Source organism: Amblyraja radiata, chromosome 10, assembly GCF_010909765.2.
Source record: "Amblyraja radiata isolate CabotCenter1 chromosome 10, sAmbRad1.1.pri, whole genome shotgun sequence".
In the NCBI taxonomy this organism is placed as follows: domain Eukaryota; kingdom Metazoa; phylum Chordata; class Chondrichthyes; order Rajiformes; family Rajidae; genus Amblyraja; species Amblyraja radiata.
In genome coordinates, this window is record NC_045965.1 from 65607119 (window position 1) to 65627440 (window position 20322).

The 20322-nt window shown below is 48.7% G+C and overlaps 1 protein-coding gene across 2 annotated transcripts in view; it reads left to right on the plus strand.

The window, feature by feature from the left end:
- Positions 1 to 10080: 10080 nt before the first annotated feature.
- The window catches only part of samd13 (sterile alpha motif domain containing 13), a 29905-nt gene continuing 19663 nt past the window's right edge, over positions 10081 to 20322 (plus strand). The window contains exons 1-3 of one of the 2 annotated variants that reach the window (XM_033029078.1): positions 10081 to 11017; positions 11590 to 12089; positions 17342 to 17474. In XM_033029078.1, the coding sequence (XP_032884969.1) occupies positions 11592 to 12089; positions 17342 to 17474 (631 nt within the window). In that variant the 5' untranslated portion in view covers positions 10081 to 11017; positions 11590 to 11591. Of the gene's footprint in view, positions 11442 to 11589; positions 12090 to 17341; positions 17475 to 20322 lie in introns of both variants that reach the window. The other variant, XM_033029076.1, reaches the window with a different exon arrangement.

Sequence of the window (20322 nt, forward strand, 5' to 3'; positions counted from 1 at the left end):
TAATCCATTCAATTTACCCAACATCACTTCCCGGCTAACCTGGATTTCACTCAATTCCTCCAACTCCTTTGACCCGCGGTCCCCTGCTATTTCCGGCAGATTATTTATGTCTTCCTTAGTGAAGACGGAACCAAAGTAGTTATTCAATTGGTCCGCCATATCCTTGTTCCCCATGATCAACTCACCTGTTTCTGACTGCAAGGGAACTACATTTGTTTTAACTAATCTCTTTCTTTTCACATATCTATAAAAACTTTTGCAGTCAGTTTTTATGTTCCCTGCCAGTTTTCTTTCATAATCTATTTTTCCTTTCCTAATTAAGCCCTTTGTCCTCCTCTGCTGGTCTCTGAATTTCTCCCAGTCCTCCGGTATGCTGCTTTTTCTGGCTAATTTGTACGCATCATCCTTCGCTTTGATACTATCCCTGATTTCCCTTGTTATCCACGGATGTACTACCTTCCCTGATTTATTCTTTTGCCAAACTGGGATGAACAATTTTTGTAGTTCATCCATGCAATCTTTAAATGTCTTCCATTGCATATCCACCGTCAACCCTTTTAGAATTAATTGCCAGTCAATCTTGGCCAATTCACGTCTCATACCCTCAAAGTTACCTTTCTTTAAGTTCAGAACCATTGTTTCTGAATTAACAATGTCACTCTCCATCCTAATACCCAGTCTAAAATAGCCTGCTCTCTCGTTGGTTCCTCTACATGTTGATTTAGATAACTATCCCGCATACATTCCAAAAAATCCTCTTCCTCAGCACCCCTGCCAATTTGATTCACCCAATCTATATGTAGATTGAAGTCACCCATTATAACGGTTTTGCCTTTGTCGCACGCATTTCTAATTTCCTGTTTGATACCATCTCCAACTTCACTACTACTGTTAGGTGGCCTGTACACAACACCCACCAGCGTTTTCTGCCCCTTAGTGTTTCGCAGCTCTACCCATACCGATTCCACATCCTCCAAACTAATGTCCTTCCTTTCCATTGCGTTAATCTCCTCTCTAATCAGCAACGCTACCCCACCTCCTTTTCCTTTCTGTCTATCCCTCCTAAATATTGAATATCCCTGGATGTTCAGCTCCCAGCCTTGGTCACCCTGGAGCCATGTCTCCGTGATCCCAACTATATCATAGTCATTAATAGCTATCTGCACATTCAACTCATCCACCTTATTACGAATGCTCCTTGCATTGAGACACAAAGCCTTCAGGCTTGTTTTTACAACACTCTTACCCCTTATACAATTATGTTAAAAAGTGGCCCTTTTTGATTTTTGCCCTGGTTTTGTCTGCCTGCCACTTTTACTTTTCACCTTGCTACCTATTGCTTCTACCCTCATTTTACACCCCTCTGTCTCTACGCTCACACATTTAAGAAACCCTTTCCCTTTAACTCCATCCTCCACTATTCCATTCGACACCCCACCCCCCTTATTCAGTTTAAAACCACCCGTGTAGCAGTGGCAAACCTGCCTGCCAGAATGCTGGTCCCATACCTGTTAAGATGCAATCCGTCCCTTTTGTACAGTTCCCCCTTACCCCAAAACAGATCCCAGTGATCTAAGAATCTAAATCCCTGCCCCGTGCACCAGTTCCTCAGCCACACGTTCAGGTCCCGTATCTCCCTGTTCCTGCTCTCGCCAGCACGAGGAACTGGAAGCAAACCGGAGATAACAACCCTGGAGGTCCTGTTTTTCAGCATTTTTCCGAGCTCTCTAAAGTCACGCTGCAAAATATTCATCCCCTTCTTTCCGACATCGTTTGTGCCGACATGCATTACCACTTCCGGATGTTCACCTTCGCCCTTGAGGATTTTCTGCACTCTGTCCGTGACATCCTGGATCCTGGCACCAGGAAAGCAGCACACCATCCTCGCATCCCGTCTGTTGCCGCAGAAACCCCTGTCCGTACCTCTCACAATGGAGTCTCCCACTACAATGGCGTTGCCTGCCTTAGGCCTTTTTGGTTTTGGCTCAAAAGCCCTATTCGCATCACAAGCCAGTCCGCCGCCCAGTGTAAACACCTCTTCTGTCCCGACAGCTTCTAAGTGGGTGAACCTGTTCACAAGAGGTACAACACCCGGGGACGTTGGCATTCCATGCTTCCCTCCCATTCTCACTGTCTCCCACCTTCTCTCTTCCAGTACCTTAGGTGTAACAATCGTACTGTAGGACTTGTCGAGGAACGACTCAGTTTCTCGGACGAACCGGAGGTCATCCACTTGCTTCTCAAGTTCCCCACCACGGCCCTTCAGGAGCTCTACCTGGATGCACTTCTCGCATTTGTAGCAGCCAGAGGCACCAGCGGTGTCCTTGACCTCCCACATACTGCAAGCATCGCACTGAATCAGCTTGCCTGACATCTCCTTCTTTCGTCTCTACCTCTCAAGCGTGTTGCGTGGTCTCCTCTCCTCAGCCTCCTCGCCGAAGACTCTCGAGCCAAAGACTCACACTTTTCTCACAGGGCACTTCCCTCGCAAGGCCGCTCACTCACTGCCGCTCCCTAAGAGCCGTCTTGCTTAAATTGACTGATCAGTTAGACATCAATGTTTTTTGGATTATATCGGGGGTTTTTCAAATCGCCACTAATCTGTAATTAATTTTAATCCTCTAATTAATTTGAATCAGCATTGTCCCTTCCCACCAGCCCATCGTCCAGGGCGTTGCTCATCTCTCCACCTTCTGTTCACCTCAAGGGCGGCACGGTGGTGCAGCGGTAGAGTTGCCGCCTCACAGCGCCAGGGACCCGGGTTCGATCCTGACTACGGGTGCTGTCTGTACGGAGTTTGCACGTTCTCCACCGTGACCTGCGTGGGTTTTCCCCGGGATCTCCGGTTTCCTCCCACACTCCAAAGACGTGCAGGTTTGTAGTTTAATTGACTTGGTATCAATGTAAATTGTCCCCAGTGTGTGCAGGATAGTGTTAGTGTGCAGGGATCGCTGGCCGGTGCGGACTCGGTGGGCCGAAGGGCCTGTTTCCGTGCTGTATCTCTAAACTAATCTAAACTACAATTGAGCTCTGCCTCCCCAGGTTTAGACACTTCTGTCAAATCTCTCATCGGTCATAAGTGATAGGAGCAGAATTAGGCCATTTGGCCCATCAATTCTACTCTGCATGGCTGAGACATGGCTGATCTATCTCTCCCTCCTAACCCCATTCTCCTGCCTTCTCTTATAACCCCATGACACCCGTACTAATCAAGAATCTATCTATCTCTGCCTTAAAAATATCCATTGACTTGGCCTCCACAGCCTTCTGTGGCAAAGAATTCCACAGATTTACCACACTCTGACTAAAGACATTCCTTGAATTCCTGGCCCCAGGAAGAGGGTGTTTAGTTCAGTCTAGTTTATTGTCACATGTACCGAGGTACAGTGAAAAGCTTTTTTGTTGCGTGCTAACCAGTCAGTGGAAAGACAATACATGATTACAGTCAAACCGTCCACAGTGTACAGATACATGATAAAGGGAATAATGTTTAGTGCAAGATAAAGTCCAGTAAAGTCAGATTAATGATAGTCCGAGTCTCCAATGAGGTAGATGAGTCAAGACCGCTCTCTCTATGTTGATCGGATGGTTCAGTTGCCTGTTAACAACTGTCCCTGAATCTGGAAGTGAGCGTTTTCACACTGCTGTGCTGCTTAGAGAGTGATACAGCGTGGAAACAGGCCCTTCGGCCCAACTTGCCTACACCGGGCAACATGTCCCAGCTACACTAGTCCCACCTGCTTGCGTTTGGTCCATGTCCCTCCAAACCGGTACTGCCCGAGATAGGAGCAGAGGTCCTTCTGCAGTTGTACAGAGACCTAGTGAGACCACACCTGGAGTATTGTGTACAGTTTTGATCCCCTAATTTGAGGAAGGACATTCTTGCTATTGAGGGAGTGCAGCGTAGATTTACAAGATTAATTCCCGGGATGGCGGGACTGTCATATGCTGAGAGAATGGAGCGGCTGGGCTTGTACACTCTGGAGTTTAGAAGGATGAGAGGGTATCTCATTGAAACATATAAGATTGTTAAGGGCTTGGACACGCTAGAGGCAGGAAACATGTTCCCGATGTTGGGGGAGTCCAGAACCAGGGGCCACAGTTTAAGAATAAGGAGTAAGCCATTTGGAACGGAGATGAGGAAACACTTTTTCTCACAGAGAGTGGTGAGTCTGTGGAATTCTCTGCCACAGAGGGTGGTGGAGGCCGGTTCTCTGGATGCTTTCAAGAGAGAGCTAGATAGTGCTCTTAAAAATAGCGGAGTCAGGGGATATGGGGAGAAGGGAGGAACGGGGTACTGATTAGGGCCCTGATCACATTGAATGGCGGTGCTGGCTCGAAGGACCAAATGGCCTACTCCTGCACCTATTGTCTATTGTCTATTGTTTATGGTGCTTGCCCGATGAGAGAGGGGAGAAGAGGGAGTGGCCGGGGTGCGACTGGTCCTTGATGATGCTGCTGGCCTTGCCGAGGCAGCGTGAGGTGTAGATGGAGTCAATGGAAGGGAGGTTGGTTTGTGTGATGGTCTGGGCTGGGTCCTCAACTCTCTGCAATTGCTGCCGGTCTTGGATGGAGGAGGGGAGATGGTCGCAGAGAGCAGGAGCCTGCAGGCTTTAAGCCACAGTCAGGTCACGGATGGCTGCCTAACCATTCAGAAGCCTAAATTAGCTTCTCACCAGTTCCCTCGCACAGAGACACTGATGAACGACGAGTGCAGAGTACTGTGCAGCAAACACCAAGGTCAGGCTCGGCCCTGTCTCAGTGTATAGTTTAGTTTAGTTTAGAGATACAGCGCGGAAACAGGCCCTTCGGCCCACCAAGCCCCACCGACCAGTGATATCCGCACACTGACACTATCCGACACACACTAGGGACAATTTACATTTACACCAAGCCAATTAACCTACAAACCTGCACGTCTTTGGAGACCAAAGATCTCGGAGAGAACCCAAACCAGGTCATAGAGAAAATGCACGCAGTCATGGGGAGAACGTACAAACTCCGTACAGACAGCACCCGTAGTCAGGATCGAACCCGGGACTCTGGCGCTGCATGCGCTGTAAAGCAGCAACTCTACCGCTGCGCCACCGTGCCGGCCCACCGCGACCGCATGTATAATGCAACATGAATTGGAGCATGCTGCTTTATAAGGCATTGGTCAGGTCACTAGAGGGCTTAAGGATGTTAAGCATGCCCCCCAACAACTCTCACCAACTTCTACAGATGCGCTGTTTATCGGGATGCATCACAGCTCGGTTTGGGAACAGCTCCATCCAAGACCCGCAAGGAATTGCAGCGAATTGTGGACGCAGCCCGGACCACCACACAAACCAACCTCCCTTCCATTGACTCCATCTACACCTCACGCTGCCTCGGCAAGGCCAGCAGCATAATCAAGGAAGAGTCGCACCGTGGCCACTCCCTCTTCTCCCCTCTCCCATCGGGCAAGAGGTACAGAAGTGCGAAAACGCACACCTCCAGATTCAGGGACAGTTTCTTCCCAGCTGTTATCAGGCAACTGAACCATCCTACCACAACCAGAGAGCGGTCCTGAACTACTATCTACCTCATTGGCGACCCTCGGACTATCTTTGATCGGACTTTACTGGCTTTACCTTGCACTAAACGTTATTCACCGATCATATACAGTGTAAATGGTTCGATTGTAATCATGTATTGTCTTTCCGCTGACTGGTTAATACGCAACAAAAGCTTTTCACTGTACCTCAGCACGTGACAATAAACTAAACTGATTTGGGGCATTGTTTGGTTATTGACCAGTTTTGGGCCCCATATTAGACGAGAGATGTGCTGGCATTAGAGACCAGAGGATGTTTATGAGAATGATCCCAGGAATGAGTGGGGTTAACGTACCGATAAGCATAGAAACATAGAAAATAGGTGCAGGATTAGGCCATTCGGCCCTTCGAGCTTGCACCGCCATTCAATATGATCATGGCTGATCATCCAACTCAGTATCCTGTACCTGCCTTCTCTCCATACCTCCTGATCCCTTTAGCCACAAGGGTCACATCTAACTCCCTCTTAAATATAGCCAATGAACTGGCCTCAACTACCTTCTGTGGCAGAGAATTCCAGAGATTCATCACTCTCTGTGTAAAAAATGTTTTTCTCATCTCAGTCCTAAAAGATTTCCCCTTTACCCTTAAACTGTGACCCCTTGTTCTGGACTTCCCCAACATCGGGAACAATCTTCCTGCATCTAGCCTGTCCAACCCCTTAAGAATTTTGTAAGTTTCTATAAGATCCCCCCTCAATCTTCTAAATTCTAGCGAGTACAAGCCGAGTCTATCCAGTCTTTCTTCATATGAAAGCCCTGCCATCCCAGGAATCAGTCTGGTCAACCTTCTCTGTACTCCCTGTATGGCAAGAATGTCTTTCCTTAGATTAGGAGACCAAAACTGTACGCAATACTCCAGGTGTGGTCTCACCAAGACCCTGTACAACTGCAGTAGAACCTCCTTGCTCCTATACTCAAATCCTTTTGCTATGCAGGTCTCGTTGCATCTCCACTTTTCCTAATCGGCCACCATTCAGATAATAGTCTACTTTCCTGTTTTGCCACCAAAGTGGATAACCTCACATTTATCCACATTATACTGCATCTGCCATGCATTTGCCCACTCACCCAGCCTATCTAAGTCACCTTGCAGCCTCCTAGCATCCTCCTCACAGCTAACACTGCCCCCCAGCTTCGTGTCATCCGCAAATTTGGAGATGTTGCATTCAATTCCCTCGTCCAAATCATTAATATATATTGTAAATAGCTGGGGTCCCAGCACTGAGCCTTGCGGTACCCCACTAGTCACTGCCTGCCATTGTGAAAAGGACCCGTTTACTCCTACTCTTTGCTTCCAATCTGCCAGCCAGTTCTCTATCCACATCAATACTGAACCCCCAATGCCGTGTGCTTTACTTTTGTATACTAATCTCTTATGTGGGACCTTGTCGAAAGCCTTCTGAAAGTCTAGATATAACACATCCACTGGTTCTCCCTTATCCACTCTACTAGTTACATCTTCGAAAAATTCTATAAGATTCGTTAGACATGATTTACCTTTCATAAATCCATGCTGACTTTGTCCAATGATTTCACCACTTTCCAAATGTGCTGCTATCCCATCTTTAATAACTGACTCTAGCATTTTCCCCACTACCGATGTTAGACTAACTGGTCTGTAATTCCCCGTTTTCTCTCTCCCTCCCTTTTTGAAAAGTGGGGTTACATTAGCTACCCTCCAAGCCTCAGAAACTACTCCAGAATCTAAAGAGTTTTGAAAAATTATCACTAATGCATCCACTATTTCTGAGGCTACTTCCTTAAGTACTCTGGGGTGCAGCCTATCTGGCCCTGGGGATTTATCGGCCTTTAATCCATTCAATTTATTGGCCTTTAATCCATTCAATCGTTGATGGCACTGGGCCTGTACTCGCTGGAGCTTAGTAGGATGAGGGGAGACCTCATTGAAACTTGCCAAATAGTGAAAGGCCTGGATAGAGTGGATGTGGAGAGGGTATTTCCACTAATTTAAGGTTTACAAGAATGATCCCAGGAATGTTAACCTATGATGAGTGTTTGTTGGCACTGGGCCTGTACTCGCTGGAGTTTAGAAGAATGAGGGGGGACCTCATTTAAAAAAACAGAATAGTGAATGGCTTGGACAGAGTGGATGTGGAGAGAATGTTTCCACTAGTGGGAGAGTCTAGAACTAGATGCCATAGCCTCAGAATTAAAGAATTAGGTAGATGAGGACAAATTGCTTTAGTCAGAGGGTGGTGAATCTGTGGAATTATTTGCCACAGAAGGCTGTGGAGGCCAAGTCAGTGGATATTTTAAGGTAGAGATAGATAGATTCTTGATTAGGACAGGTGTCAGAGGTTATGGGGAGAAGGCAGGAGAATGGGGTTTGGAGGCAGAGATAGATCAGCCCTGATTGAATGGCGGGGTAGACTTGATGAGCTGAATGGCCTAATTCTTATGACCTTATAAACATGGGTTATAGCCTCAGAATAAAAGGATGTACCAGTAGAAAGGAGACAAGGAGGATTTTTAAAACCTGTGGAATTCATTGCTGCACAAGACTGTCGAGGATATTTCTACGGCAGAGATACATTCTTGATTAGTACAGGTGTCAGAGGTTATGGGGAGAAGGTAGGAAAATGGGGTTGAGACGGATAGATCAGCCATGATCGAATGGTGGAGTAGACTTGATGGGCCGAATGGCCTAATTCTGCTCTGTCTTGTGGTCTACCCATGTTCTCCAGAGATGCTGCCAGGTCCATTGAGTCACTTTAGCGTTTTATGTTCTTTTTTTGCTGGTGCATAGTAGCAGAGTTTAGTTTAGTTTAGTTCAGCGATACAGCATGGAAACAGGCCCTTCGGCCCATCGCGTCCATGCTGGCCATCAATCACCTGTTCATGGTGGTTCTATGCCATCCATCTTTCGCGTGCATTTGGGGAAATTTTACAGAGGCCAATTAAACTTGTTCATAAGTTGTCGGAGCAGAATTAAGCCATTCGGCCCGTCGAGTTCTATCTCTCCCTCCTAACCCCATTCTCCTGCCTTCTCCCCATAAACCCTGATACCAGTTCTAATCAAGAATCTATCGATCTCTGCTTTAACCATATCCATCGACTTGGCATAAGTAAATGCTAGCTTCAGTAAAGACTTTAGTAAACAGTTTTTACAAGGCTCAGCGTCTCTGCAAGGCGAGAGAGAACACATGAGGTTTCTGGGGGGGGCTCGGGAAATGGTTACAAAACTGACCTGGATGTGAAGTGTTGCAATTACTACAAAATAAAAACCAAACCCACAAGTTATTTGACGTCGCGTGCCAGAAAATATTTATTGTGGAGACTTCATCAGCCTGTTGAAAATGCAATGTGCGAGGCAGGGCTTTTGTTTGCAGTCAATGGTGGCCACTTGGTCTAGTTGGTAACGGTGGCGGAGGGAGGGAGGGGAGGTGGGAGGGGAGGGGGGGGGGGGGGGGTGACAGGGGCCGCTACCTGCTGTTCCCCGGGGGTGCACTGGATATTTTATGGGGGGGACGGTGGGAGGGAAAGGTGGGGAGAGGATAGAGGCGGATTTTTATTTTGTGAGTAGTGGAGTCCCTCTGTGTCCAGCGCTGGGCTTCATGTAACCCGCTCCGGCGGGGAGATTGCTACAGCGTGGAGGGTGGGCTAGGGGGGTAAGGTTGAGGGGTAGACAGACGCTGGGGGTTAAAGCGAGTGAGCCACAGGAGTGCGGGGTGAGGGAGACGTGTGTGTGTGTGTCAGATGGGAGGGGCGGCTAGAGCTGGCAGTAGGCGCACAATTGTCGCAAATCTCCCAAAGGGGAGAGGGGAGAGAGGAGGGGGTTTGGGGAGGGGTTTAGTGGCGCTTCTGGTCCCGGGGGTGGCGGTGATTCTGTGGCCGGGGCTGGAGCCCCGCTCACCGGCAGCGCGCCGCACTTTCAATGGGCACCGTGTGAGTGAGTGAGTGTGCAAGTGTGCGTACGTGTGTCAGTGCACATGGTCAAGCGTGGATGTGCAGTGTGCAATTGCGCGAGTGTAAAATGTGCGGCCGTGAGCGTGCACGGGTGAGTGTGATGTGTGAGTGTCAACGTGTGTGTGAGTGTGAATGCTCGTGTGAGAGAGCGTGCGTGTGAATGAACATGCGTGTGAATGGATATGCGTGTGAATGGATATGCGTGAATGCCAGTGTGAGTGTGCGAATTGAGTGTGAGAATGAGTGAATGTGAGCGTGCGCGTGTTTTATGCGTCTAACCGTGTGTGGGTGTGCGTGTTTGTGAGTACGCGCTCCTGAGTGTGTAATGGAGCGAGTGAGTGTGTAATGGAGCGAGTGAGTGTGAGGGACTGAGTTTGTGTGAGTGTGTGTTTGGTAGCGAGGTTGCGGGCACATACTATTATGTCAGGTGAAAGGGCGCGTGTGGTTAGCGGGGTGTGAATAAGTGTGCGAATAAGTGTGCGTGTGAATGTAAAACGAGTGTGTGTTTTGTGTGAGCGTGACTGTGCGAGGGTGAGTGGGCTGAGTGAGTGTGCGCTGATTTTGTGTGTGTGTCGGACTGAGTGTGATTGTGAGTGCCAAGTGCGTGTGAGTTTGTGTGTGTGTGTGCGCGCTCACACTGTATTTGTGAGTGAGAGCGCGTTTGAAGACCGGGCTTGATGTGAATGCGAAGTGTGTGTGTGAGAGAGAGAGAGAGAGAGACAGAGCACTGGATGTGTGTGCGAGTGAGCGAGTGTGAAAGGGGACGCTGGTGTGATTGTGAGTGAGTGTGTGAATGCGTCTGAGAGAGCGTGTGTGTGCGAAAGCGCGTTAGACAGAGCGCTGGTTTTGTGCGTGGAGGAGAACATTTGAGCGTCGGGCTTTCTATGAGTGTGTGTATGGGCGCTCAGTGTGTGTGTATGAGCGTGAGTGTGAGATTGAGCGCTACCGCGTTGGATTGGTACGTGTGTGTGTGTAAGAGAGTGTGTGTGTGTGAGAAAGAGCGCTACAGCGCTGGTTTGGTGCGTGTGAGCGTTTTACACGTCGGACTTTGTGTGTGTGTGTGTGTGTGTGAAATAGAGAGCGCGTTTGAACGCTGGGCTTTCTGTGTGTGTGTGTGTGAGAGAGAGAGAGAGAGAGAGGGCGTGTGTGTGTGAAATAGAGCGTTTGAACGACGGACTTTCTGTGTGTGTGTGAGTGTGAGCGCTCCGGCTTTGTGTGTGTGTGTTACTGCGAGAGTGAGCGTGTGTGTGTGTGACAGAGCGTGAGAGCGCTGGTTTGTGTGTGTGTGTGAAAGAGCGTTTGTCAAACATCGGTCTTTCTTTCTGTGAGAGTGTGAGCAGCGGGCTTTTTCTGTGTATGTGTGAGAGAGAGAGAAAGAGAGCGCGTTTGAACGCTGGGCTTTTTCTGCGTGTATGATAGAGAGCGTGTGTGTATGTGCGTCTAAGGGAGAGAGAGAGCGCTGGTTTTGCGTGTGTGAGCGTTTAAACATCGGGCTTTTTTTCTCTCGCTGTGAGTGAGTGCGTTTTTGTGAGCGCCGGGCTTTGTGTGTGTGAGTGTGTGAGTGTGTGTTAGCACAGACTCCGCAGCCGCCCGTTCATTTCCCCGCACACACACACGGACACAGAGCCCGCACCTTCTGCGGGGATTATTCTTTGTCCAAGTTTGCCAGCCAGCCAGCCAGGGCCGCGGTGCGGGGGCTGTTGTTGTGGGGGGCATCGCTCGCCGCTCTCTGCGCCGCACACAGACGCTTCTGGCCGAATTCCCTCCGCTTTCCGCCGAAGATTCGCCCGTGTTTGCGCCGGGCGGGCGGGCGGTACGCAGGCGTACAACCAGTCTTCCGGATTTCTTTATATATATATATAAAAAATTTTCTCTCTGGAAGAGAAAGAGAGAGGAGAGAGGAAAACCCCCCCGCCCGGCAAATTTGCAACCGGTACAAATGTTTCCTTTTTTTTTTTTCGAGCGGAAAATTGCAATTAATAAATGGGTGCATGCGTGTGTTTTTTTTTGTGTTGAAAGTTGGGTTGGGTGTAATTCTCTCTCTCTCTCTCTCTCTCTCGCTCTGTGCTTTCTGTGTGCAGGAATGGAGATGAAGTACAAAGAGTGGATCCTGGAGACCATCGACTCTCTGCGTTCCCGCAAAGCCCGGCCCGACGTGGAGCGCATTTGCAGGATGATCGAGCGGCGCTACGGTCTCTCGCCCGCCGACACCGAGCAGCAGCTGAACAAGCTGGTCCGCGCCGAGCTGGTGGTCAAAGTGGCGTACAAGGGCTCCAACAGTTACCGCAACGCTGCCAAGTGGTACAAGAGCAAGGCGAGGAAGGGGCCGGAGTGCGGGGCAGAAGGAGGAGGAGGAGGAGGGGGGTCGTCGCCGCCGCCGCTGGAAGCTTTGCCCCGCTCCCCAGAGCCCGGCCGCCGGACCCTCGCTGCCAGGAAAGTCGGCAGCGGCCGCCTGCAGATCGCCCTGAAACGGGAGCTGAGCCGCGGGCGTCTCGTCCCCGTCCCCGCTGCTGCCGCCGCCCCGCACATCGACGCTGCTAAAGTCACAAGCGCGTCTCTCCGGGCTTTGCCCAGCTATAAGGTCGGTGTATGTATGTATACCTCTCCCTCCCACCTTTTACCCCCTTCCCCCCCTCCCTCTCTATCCCCCTCCCTCTCTCCCCCCTTTCCTCTCCCCCCCTCCCTCTCTCCCCCTCCCTCCCTCTCTCACCCCTTTTCCCTCTCCCTTCCCCAATCCAATTATTCCCCTCCTCTCTCTCTATTTCACCACCGCCTCTCTATTTCCCCGGCTACATTCCCCAGGATATATTTAGTCCAATGCCCTCCATCCGCTCCAACAGCCGAGGCTGCATTTCTCTCCCCCCCCCTCCCCCTCACCCTCCCCTCCCTCTCTCCCTCCCCCTCACCCTCCCCCTCACCCTCCCCTCCCTCTCTCCCCCATCCACCTCTCTCTTTACCCATCCTCTCCCTGTCTTTACACCCCCCCCCCCCTCCTCTCTATGTCTCTCTCTATATTTCCAAGTCTGCATTCTCCTGGATGCATTTATTCCAACCAAAGATCTTTGATTCCAACAGCCGAGGCTGCATTTCTCTCTTCCCCCTCCCTCCCTTTGCATTGCAATTTGTGACCTGTGCCCCCGACAACGAGGCGAAGGGAAGGGGAAAGGCAAGAGGCAAGAGAGACAGATTGCAAAGACATCCTGCGCTCCCCGGGGTTTGCTGTTTGCATTGAGTCTCAAAAGGTGTTCAACCTCCTCGCATCGAACCGGTTGCAAGAAGGACGCACAGGAGCAGTTGAGTGGCGCTTGCACGCAACCTGCCCGTGTCCAACGCTGCCTTTTTGCCTTTTGCAAAGAGGGTGGTGTGTGTTTTCCCTGCTCCTGGACCCACGTTTCTTGCAACCAGCCTATGCAAATGCAGATTAAAGGGCTGGGATGGGTTGCATAAACTTAAATGCAATTGCATTGAGAGTTTGCATACCATGTCCTCGCACCACCTCCCATGCACCGAGTCTCCCCGAGTTACTCCCATTCTAACGGAGTTCCATTACTACCTGGAGCTCAGAGACTACAAGTCCCACAAACACTCGGGGTTTTAACATTGCGGGAGCTTTGAGATTCAAACGTGCATTAAATTGCACGCACCCCGGGTGGTTTATTTTTAATTGATTTTTTCATAATTCATTTTTTGCTTGGGGCGAAGGCGAAGGCTTTGCAGATTTTATTGCGATTTCAACCGCAATTCTTGCTGCAATTGTGCTGCTTTTCTTAATGTTTGCAACGGGCGTCATTCCCGGGGACCGTTTGCAAGCGGTTGCAATGGCCGGCCGGCGCGGGGCAGGCTGGGGGTTGTAGTCCCGTGTGCGCCTGCGCCCGTTGGCCGGGGCGGGCTCGTAGACTACAACTCCCAGGCTGCGCCGCGCAGGCTGCTGGCGTGAGGAGCGATGATCAGTGGTAGGGCTAAGGTAGGCATAAGGTGGTGATAAATAAGGGGCATCTTTGCAGCTGCAGGGTGGCAGCTACACCCTCTGAGCAATTCCCTGCACCTCCAGCAAAAAAGCCTGGCCGTGATTTCGTAGGTTGCAATTATATGGTCAAAGTTTATTTAAATCTGATTTAAAAAAAAATATATATAATTGGCAGCAATTGAGAACATGTTTATGCAATGCATCAAATCCTGGCATCCTTGGCATGCAGAAATCGTGTAGTATTTTACACAATCAAATACAAGGCATATGAGCTGGAACCTGCTGTGTTGTGTTTAGCTACATTTTGTGTTGTGTGTGTGTGTGGCTGTGCTGACAACATCAGCTGCTGTGAGTCCTAAATTCATTATTTTTTCTCTTCCTTCATCTTCTTTAACTGCTAAGTTCGGAGCTATTTTCTTTTATTGTCGATGCCCAGTGATTACATTGTAACCACTGCAGAATCTTGCATCGCCTTTTTGCTTGCACGATGCACTGGTTCAACCCACATTATTTTGTATTGAAGACGGACACAAAATGACACTGGCTCTGAGTCTGAAAAAGGGTCTGGACCCGAAACGTCACCCATTCCTTCTCTCCAGAGATGCTGCCTGGCCCGCTGAGTTACTCCAGCATTTTGTGTCGATCTTTGGTGTAAACCAGCACCTGCAGTTCCTTCCTATACAAGTGCACGGTGGCGCAGCGGTAGAGTTGCTGCCTCACAGCGCCAGAGACCCGGGATCGATCCTGACTATGGGCGCTGGCTGTACGGAGTTTGCACCTTCTCCCTGTGACCTGCGTGGGTTTTCTGCAGGATCTCTGGTTTCCTCCCACACTCCAAAGACTTACGGTTGTAGGCTAATTGGCTTGGTATATTTGTAAATTATCTCTGGTGTGTACAGGATAGTATAAGTGTGCCGGGATTGCTGGTGTTTCGGGATTCGGGGGGGCTGAAGGGCCTGTTTCCGCGCTGTATCTCTGAAGTCTAAGATACACTATTTTGTCTTGCGCACTGAGGTTTCGAGTGAGGGTGAGCTTCCATTATATCTGATATGGAAGAAACCCTTTTTTTTTTGGTGAAGTTGCAATAATTGTTGGGGGAGTTGGAATAGAGAGAGTCTTGTTGTTGTGGTTGAGAAACTGACTCACCCTGTGTGATGTGTGGGGCAGAGCCGCAGTGAGAAAGAATTTGTGTATAATTTTAACCTTCCACGGCGTGGGAGTGAGCAGACCTCCATTTACATTCCTTATTCACAACATCTTCCCATTTTTTTTTCATTGGGTTTATTTTTGGAAGAGTTCAGAGTTTGTAGTGCATCGTAGCTGAGTTTAGTTTAGTTAACTCAGCGAAACAGCACGGAAACAGGCCCTTCGGCCCATCGAGTCCACGTCGACTAGCTATCACCTGTTCACGTTGGCTCTATGTTATCCCCCTTTCGCATCCATTTGGGGAAATTTTACGGAGGCCAATTAACTGTTCATAAGTTCTAGGCATGTTCGGCCCATTCAGTCTACTCTGTCATTCATTCGTGGGTGATCTATCTTACCCACTCAACCCCATTCCCCTGCATTCTCCCCATAACCCATGACTGAACCTTCAGCCTGAAGAAGGGTCCCGACCCGAAACCTCACCTATCCATGTTCTCCAGAGATGCTGCCGGACCAGCTGAGTTACTCCAGCACTTTGTGTACTTTTATATATTAGCCAAGCATCTGCAGTTCCTTGTTTCCTCAACCTACAAACCCGCACATCTCTATGATGTGGGAGGAAACCGGAGTACCTGGTGGAAACCCATGCGGTCACAGGGAGAACGTGCAAACTCTGCGCAGACTGCACCCGAGGTCAGGATCGAACCAGGGTCTCTGGTGCTGTGAGGCAGCGGCTCTACCCGCTGCACCACCATGCAGGTCACTGTATCCACCCTCCTTTAGACTGGCCTTCGTGTGCAGTGGGATAACTAGTGTGAGTGGGTGATCAATGTTGGTGTGGACTCAGTGGGCCGAAGAGCTTGTTTCCATGCTGTATCTGTAAAACCTCCTCAGGCAGCTCGTTCCATCAACCATGTTCTCCAGGGTCTCACTGCCCATCGGAATGGGTAAATGCAACACCATAACACCGCTCTCTACATTAGCAAGACCACCAACTCCAAGAAGGAAAAGCTGAGAGACCACGCACCTGCCTTAGCGATAGGTTTATTAATTTCACGTGTACAGAGGTACAGCGAAAAGCTTTACTTTGCATGCTATCAAAACAGACCAGATAATATTATGCATAAATAATATCGAGGGAAACGCAAGTACAATAGGTAGAGCAAAGGGGAAGATACAGAGTGCAGGATATAGTTCTCAGCATTGTAGCGCATCAGTTCCAGAGACAAAGTCCAATGTCCGCAATGGGGTAGAGGTGAATCAGAAAGAACCCCAGCTCATGGAAGGACCGTTCAGAAGCCTGATAACAGAAGGGAAGAAGCTGTTCCTGAGACTGGTGGTGTGCGCTTTCAGGCTTTTGTATCTTCTGCCGGACAGGAGGTGGGGAGAAGAAGGAATGACCGGTGTGGGACAAGTATTGGCTGCTTTCCCGAGGCAGCATGAAGTGTAGATGGTGGGGAGTGTGGTCTATGTGATGGACTGGGCTACATCTACAATGGTGGGGAGTGTGGTCTATGTGATGGACTGGGCTACATCTACAATGGTGGGGAGTGTGGTCTATGTGATGGACTGGGCTACATCTACAATGGTGGGGAGTGTGGTCTGTGTAATGGACTGGGCCACATCTACAATGGTGGGGAGTGTGGTCTATGTGATGGACTGGGCTACATCTACAATGGTGGGAGTGTGGTCTATGTGATGGACTGGGCTACATCTACAATGGCGGGGAGTGTGGTCTATGTGATGGACTGGGCTACATCTACAATGGTGGGGAGTGTGGTCTGTGTGATGGACTGGGCTACAGCTACAATGGTGGGAGTGGGGTATATGTGATGGACTGGGCTACATCTACAATGGTGGGAGTGGGGTCTATGTGATGGACTGGGCTACATCTACAATGGTGAGGAGTGTGGTCTGTGTGATGGACTGGGCCACATCTACAATGGTGGGAGTGGGGTCTATGTGATGGACTGGGCTACATCCACAACTCCCTGCAATTTCTTGCGGTCGTGGGCAGAGCTGTTCCCAAAGTAAGCTGTCATGCAACCTGACACTTTGCTTTTGTCCATGCTGCAGCAAGAAAGAACTTCATTGTTCTGTTGTCAGTACGTATGACAATTGAACACTTTTGACCCTTGGATGGCACTAACTGAGAGTGCATCTTGTCCTTGACTTGACTGCGCCATATACTGTTATGTTCATGAGGTTATAAGTGATAGGAGCAGAATTTGGCCATTCGACCCATCAAGTCTACTCCACCATTCAATCTTGGCTGACCTATCTCTCCCTCCTAACCCCATTCTCCTGCCTTCTCCCCATAACCCTTGACACCCGTACTAATCAAGAATCCATCTATCTCTGCCTTGAAATTACCCATTGACATGGCCCCCACAGCCTTCTGTGGCAAAGAATTCCACTGCTTCACCACCCTCTGCTGACAGAAATTCCTCCTCATCTCCTTCATAAAGGAATGTCCTTTAACTCTGAGGCTGTGGCGTTCTGGTCCTAGACTTTCCCACTAGTGGAAACATCCTCTCCACATCCACTCTATTCAAGCCTTTCACTATTCTGTATGTTTCAATGAGGTCCCCCCACCCCCTCATTCTTCTAAACTCCAGCGATTACAGGCCCAGTGCGTCCAATGCTCATCATATGTTAACCCACTATTTCCTGGGATCGTTATCATGGCACTGATGCATGTTTGTGGTTTTCATTGGCAGGGTTATGCCAAGATTCGCAAGGAGCGAGTGTTCGAGGCCAATGGCAGCGTCATTAACCCCTTGACAACTGCCCACACGCTAGATGAGTGTATGGAACCAGAACTGACAGAGATTGAACAACGCACCAATCTAGGTGAGTCTTGTAGCATTCAAAGCATTTAGTTCAGTTTCTTATTATTGTCACGTGTACCGAGGTACAGTGAATACAGACACAAAATGCTGCAGTAACTCAGCTGGACAGGCAGTTTCTCTGGATAGAAAAAAATGCAGAAAGTAATAATTCCAATTCCTTCTCTCCAGAGTTGCTGCCTGTCCCGCTGAGTTACTCCAGCATTTTGTGTCTACCTTCGATGTAAACCAGCATTTGCAGTTCTTTCCTACACCTTCAATACATAGCACATGTTCAGCACAGGAACAGGCCCTTTAGTCCACAACATCTGTGCCAAACAGTATACCAAGACCAACATCTGTCTGCACGTGATCCATATCCGTCTGTTCCCGCCATATCCATGTGCCTATCCAAACACCACTATGATATCTGCCTCCACCACCACCCCTGGCAGCGCGCTCCAGCCATCCACCACCCTAAAGTGTAAAATAACACTTGCCGCACACATTTCCATATAACCATATAACCATATAACAATTACAGCACGGAAACAGGCCATCTCGGCCCTACAAGTCCGCGCCGAACAATTTTTTTCCCTTAGTCCCACCTGCCTGCACTCATACCATAACCCTCCATTCCCTTCTCATCCATATGCCTATCCAATTTATTTTTAAATGATACCAACGAACCTGCCTCCACCACTTCCACTGGAAGCTCATTCCACACCGCTACCACTCTCTGAGTAAAGAAGTTCCCCCTCATGTTACCCCTAAACTTCTGTCCCTTAATGCTTTCCTTTAAGGCAATGATTTCCTTTAATCATTGCCCTTCTCATTGAATCATAAAGGAACAGGCCATTCGGCCCAACTCATCCACGCTGACCAAGATGCTCTTGTCTTTGATATTTCTTAATGTATATATTTCTACAATAATTATGTGTGTGTGTGTTTGTATATGTGTATACGTGTGTGTATTTGTGTGTATGTATGGATATAAAGAGATACAGTGTACTCAGACCGCTTCACTTTTCCAACATTTTGTTACTTTGCAGCCTTATTTTAAAATGGATGAAATTCTTTTTTTTTAAATTATCAATCTACACACAATACCCCAGAATGAAGAAGCGAAAACATGTGTTTGGAATTTCTAAACACCTGTTTTCACTTTTTTATTATGGGGTATTGTGTATACATTGATAATTTAAAAAATGAATTTAATCCATTTTAGAAAAAGGCTGTAACATAACAAAGTGTGGAAAAAATGAAGGGGTATGAATATTTTCTGAATGCACTATATCTATATTATATTACTAAAAGTCTGATCTTGACCGCTTTTGGCCCACTGTGCTGCGATCTCCGAGTGAACGCCGCCATCTACGGCCGTCATTTTTGGCCACCTCGCTCAGAGCACCCCTCCGCCTTCCGGGACGGGAGGATTTTTCCCATCGATGAAAAATCAGACAGATATTAATATATTTTTTAAATTCCCCATTCTCTCTGCTGCCCCTGCTGGCGGCAGGGGGGAGGCACTATAAAACCCGGAAGAGTAGTCCCTCACTCAGTCTATGCCAGACCCAGGAAGCGAGAGGGTCACGGTTCTCTGAGCTACGAATAACACTGAACGCACGTCTACTCCATGGTGAGTCTCCTCGATGCGGCTGTAAAGTGTTAACCCAATTGTTTGCCTCACCTTTTTAACAAGTTTGTGTTCACAAAATGAATTTTAGTTGTCAGGTGGCTGCAGCCCAATTGTTTGCCTTGGCTTGGCTTTTAAAATCCATTCGGCCCACAATGTCTATACTAGCCCTCTGGAAACCAGTACCTTCGGCTCGCAACGCCCATACTAGCGCAACAGACAGCCCCCCCCACCCCCACTGGCGAGCAATATGGGAATTGGTGGAGGGGTGGAATAATGTGTTGGTGACCAGTATATATATATACACACACACACACACACACACACACACACACACACGTGTGCGTGCATGCGTGTGTGTGTGTATGTATATATATGTATATATATATATATATATATATATATATATATATATATATATATATATATATATTAGACTAAGTGGGACCCGTTGGCACTAGTATGGGTGTTGTGGGCTGAAGGGACTCTTTCCCAGAGGGCTAGTATGGACATTGTGGGCCGAATGGATTCTTGGGCTGGCGGCTCAGTCACTCAAGCCTGTTGTGCTGGCAGCTCACTCACGGCTGGTGGGCTGGCAGTTGACTCATGGCTATTCCTTGAAATTCCATTTCAAGCAGGGTGCAAGGCCACCAAATTCAAATGCAGTTTCTTACCACTTCAAGTAGGGTGCAAGGCCACCAAATTCAAGTGCAGTTTCATACCGTTTCAAGCAGGGTGCAAGGCCACTAAAGACAGCGAGTCGTGACCTCTCCCTCCTCCACCTTGCAGAGACTGAGCCACCCCCACACTTCTGGGTTTTATAGTCCCTCCCCCACCTCCCACCAGAAGGGTCGTGGCCTTCATGGCGTGATTGACAGGAGAGAGAATCTCAACATTTTTTAAACACTAATAACTCTTTTATTTTTCATCGATGGGAAAAATCCTCGGCACCTGATGAGTGGAGGGGGACTCTGAGTAAGATGGCCAAAAATCACAGCCGTACGTTGTGGTACCGTGGTAGCGGTTTTTATAAAATCAATATAAAGAACAAACAGGAAGCGGTCAAGATTAGACTTTTAATTTAGGCAAGGCAACTTTAATTAGGCAAGGCAACTTTAATTAGGCAAGGCAACTTTAATTAGGCAAGGCAACTTTAATTAGGCAAGGCAACTTTAATTCGGCAAGGCAACTTTAATTAGGTAAGTCAACTTTATTTAGGCAACACAGCTTTAGCATT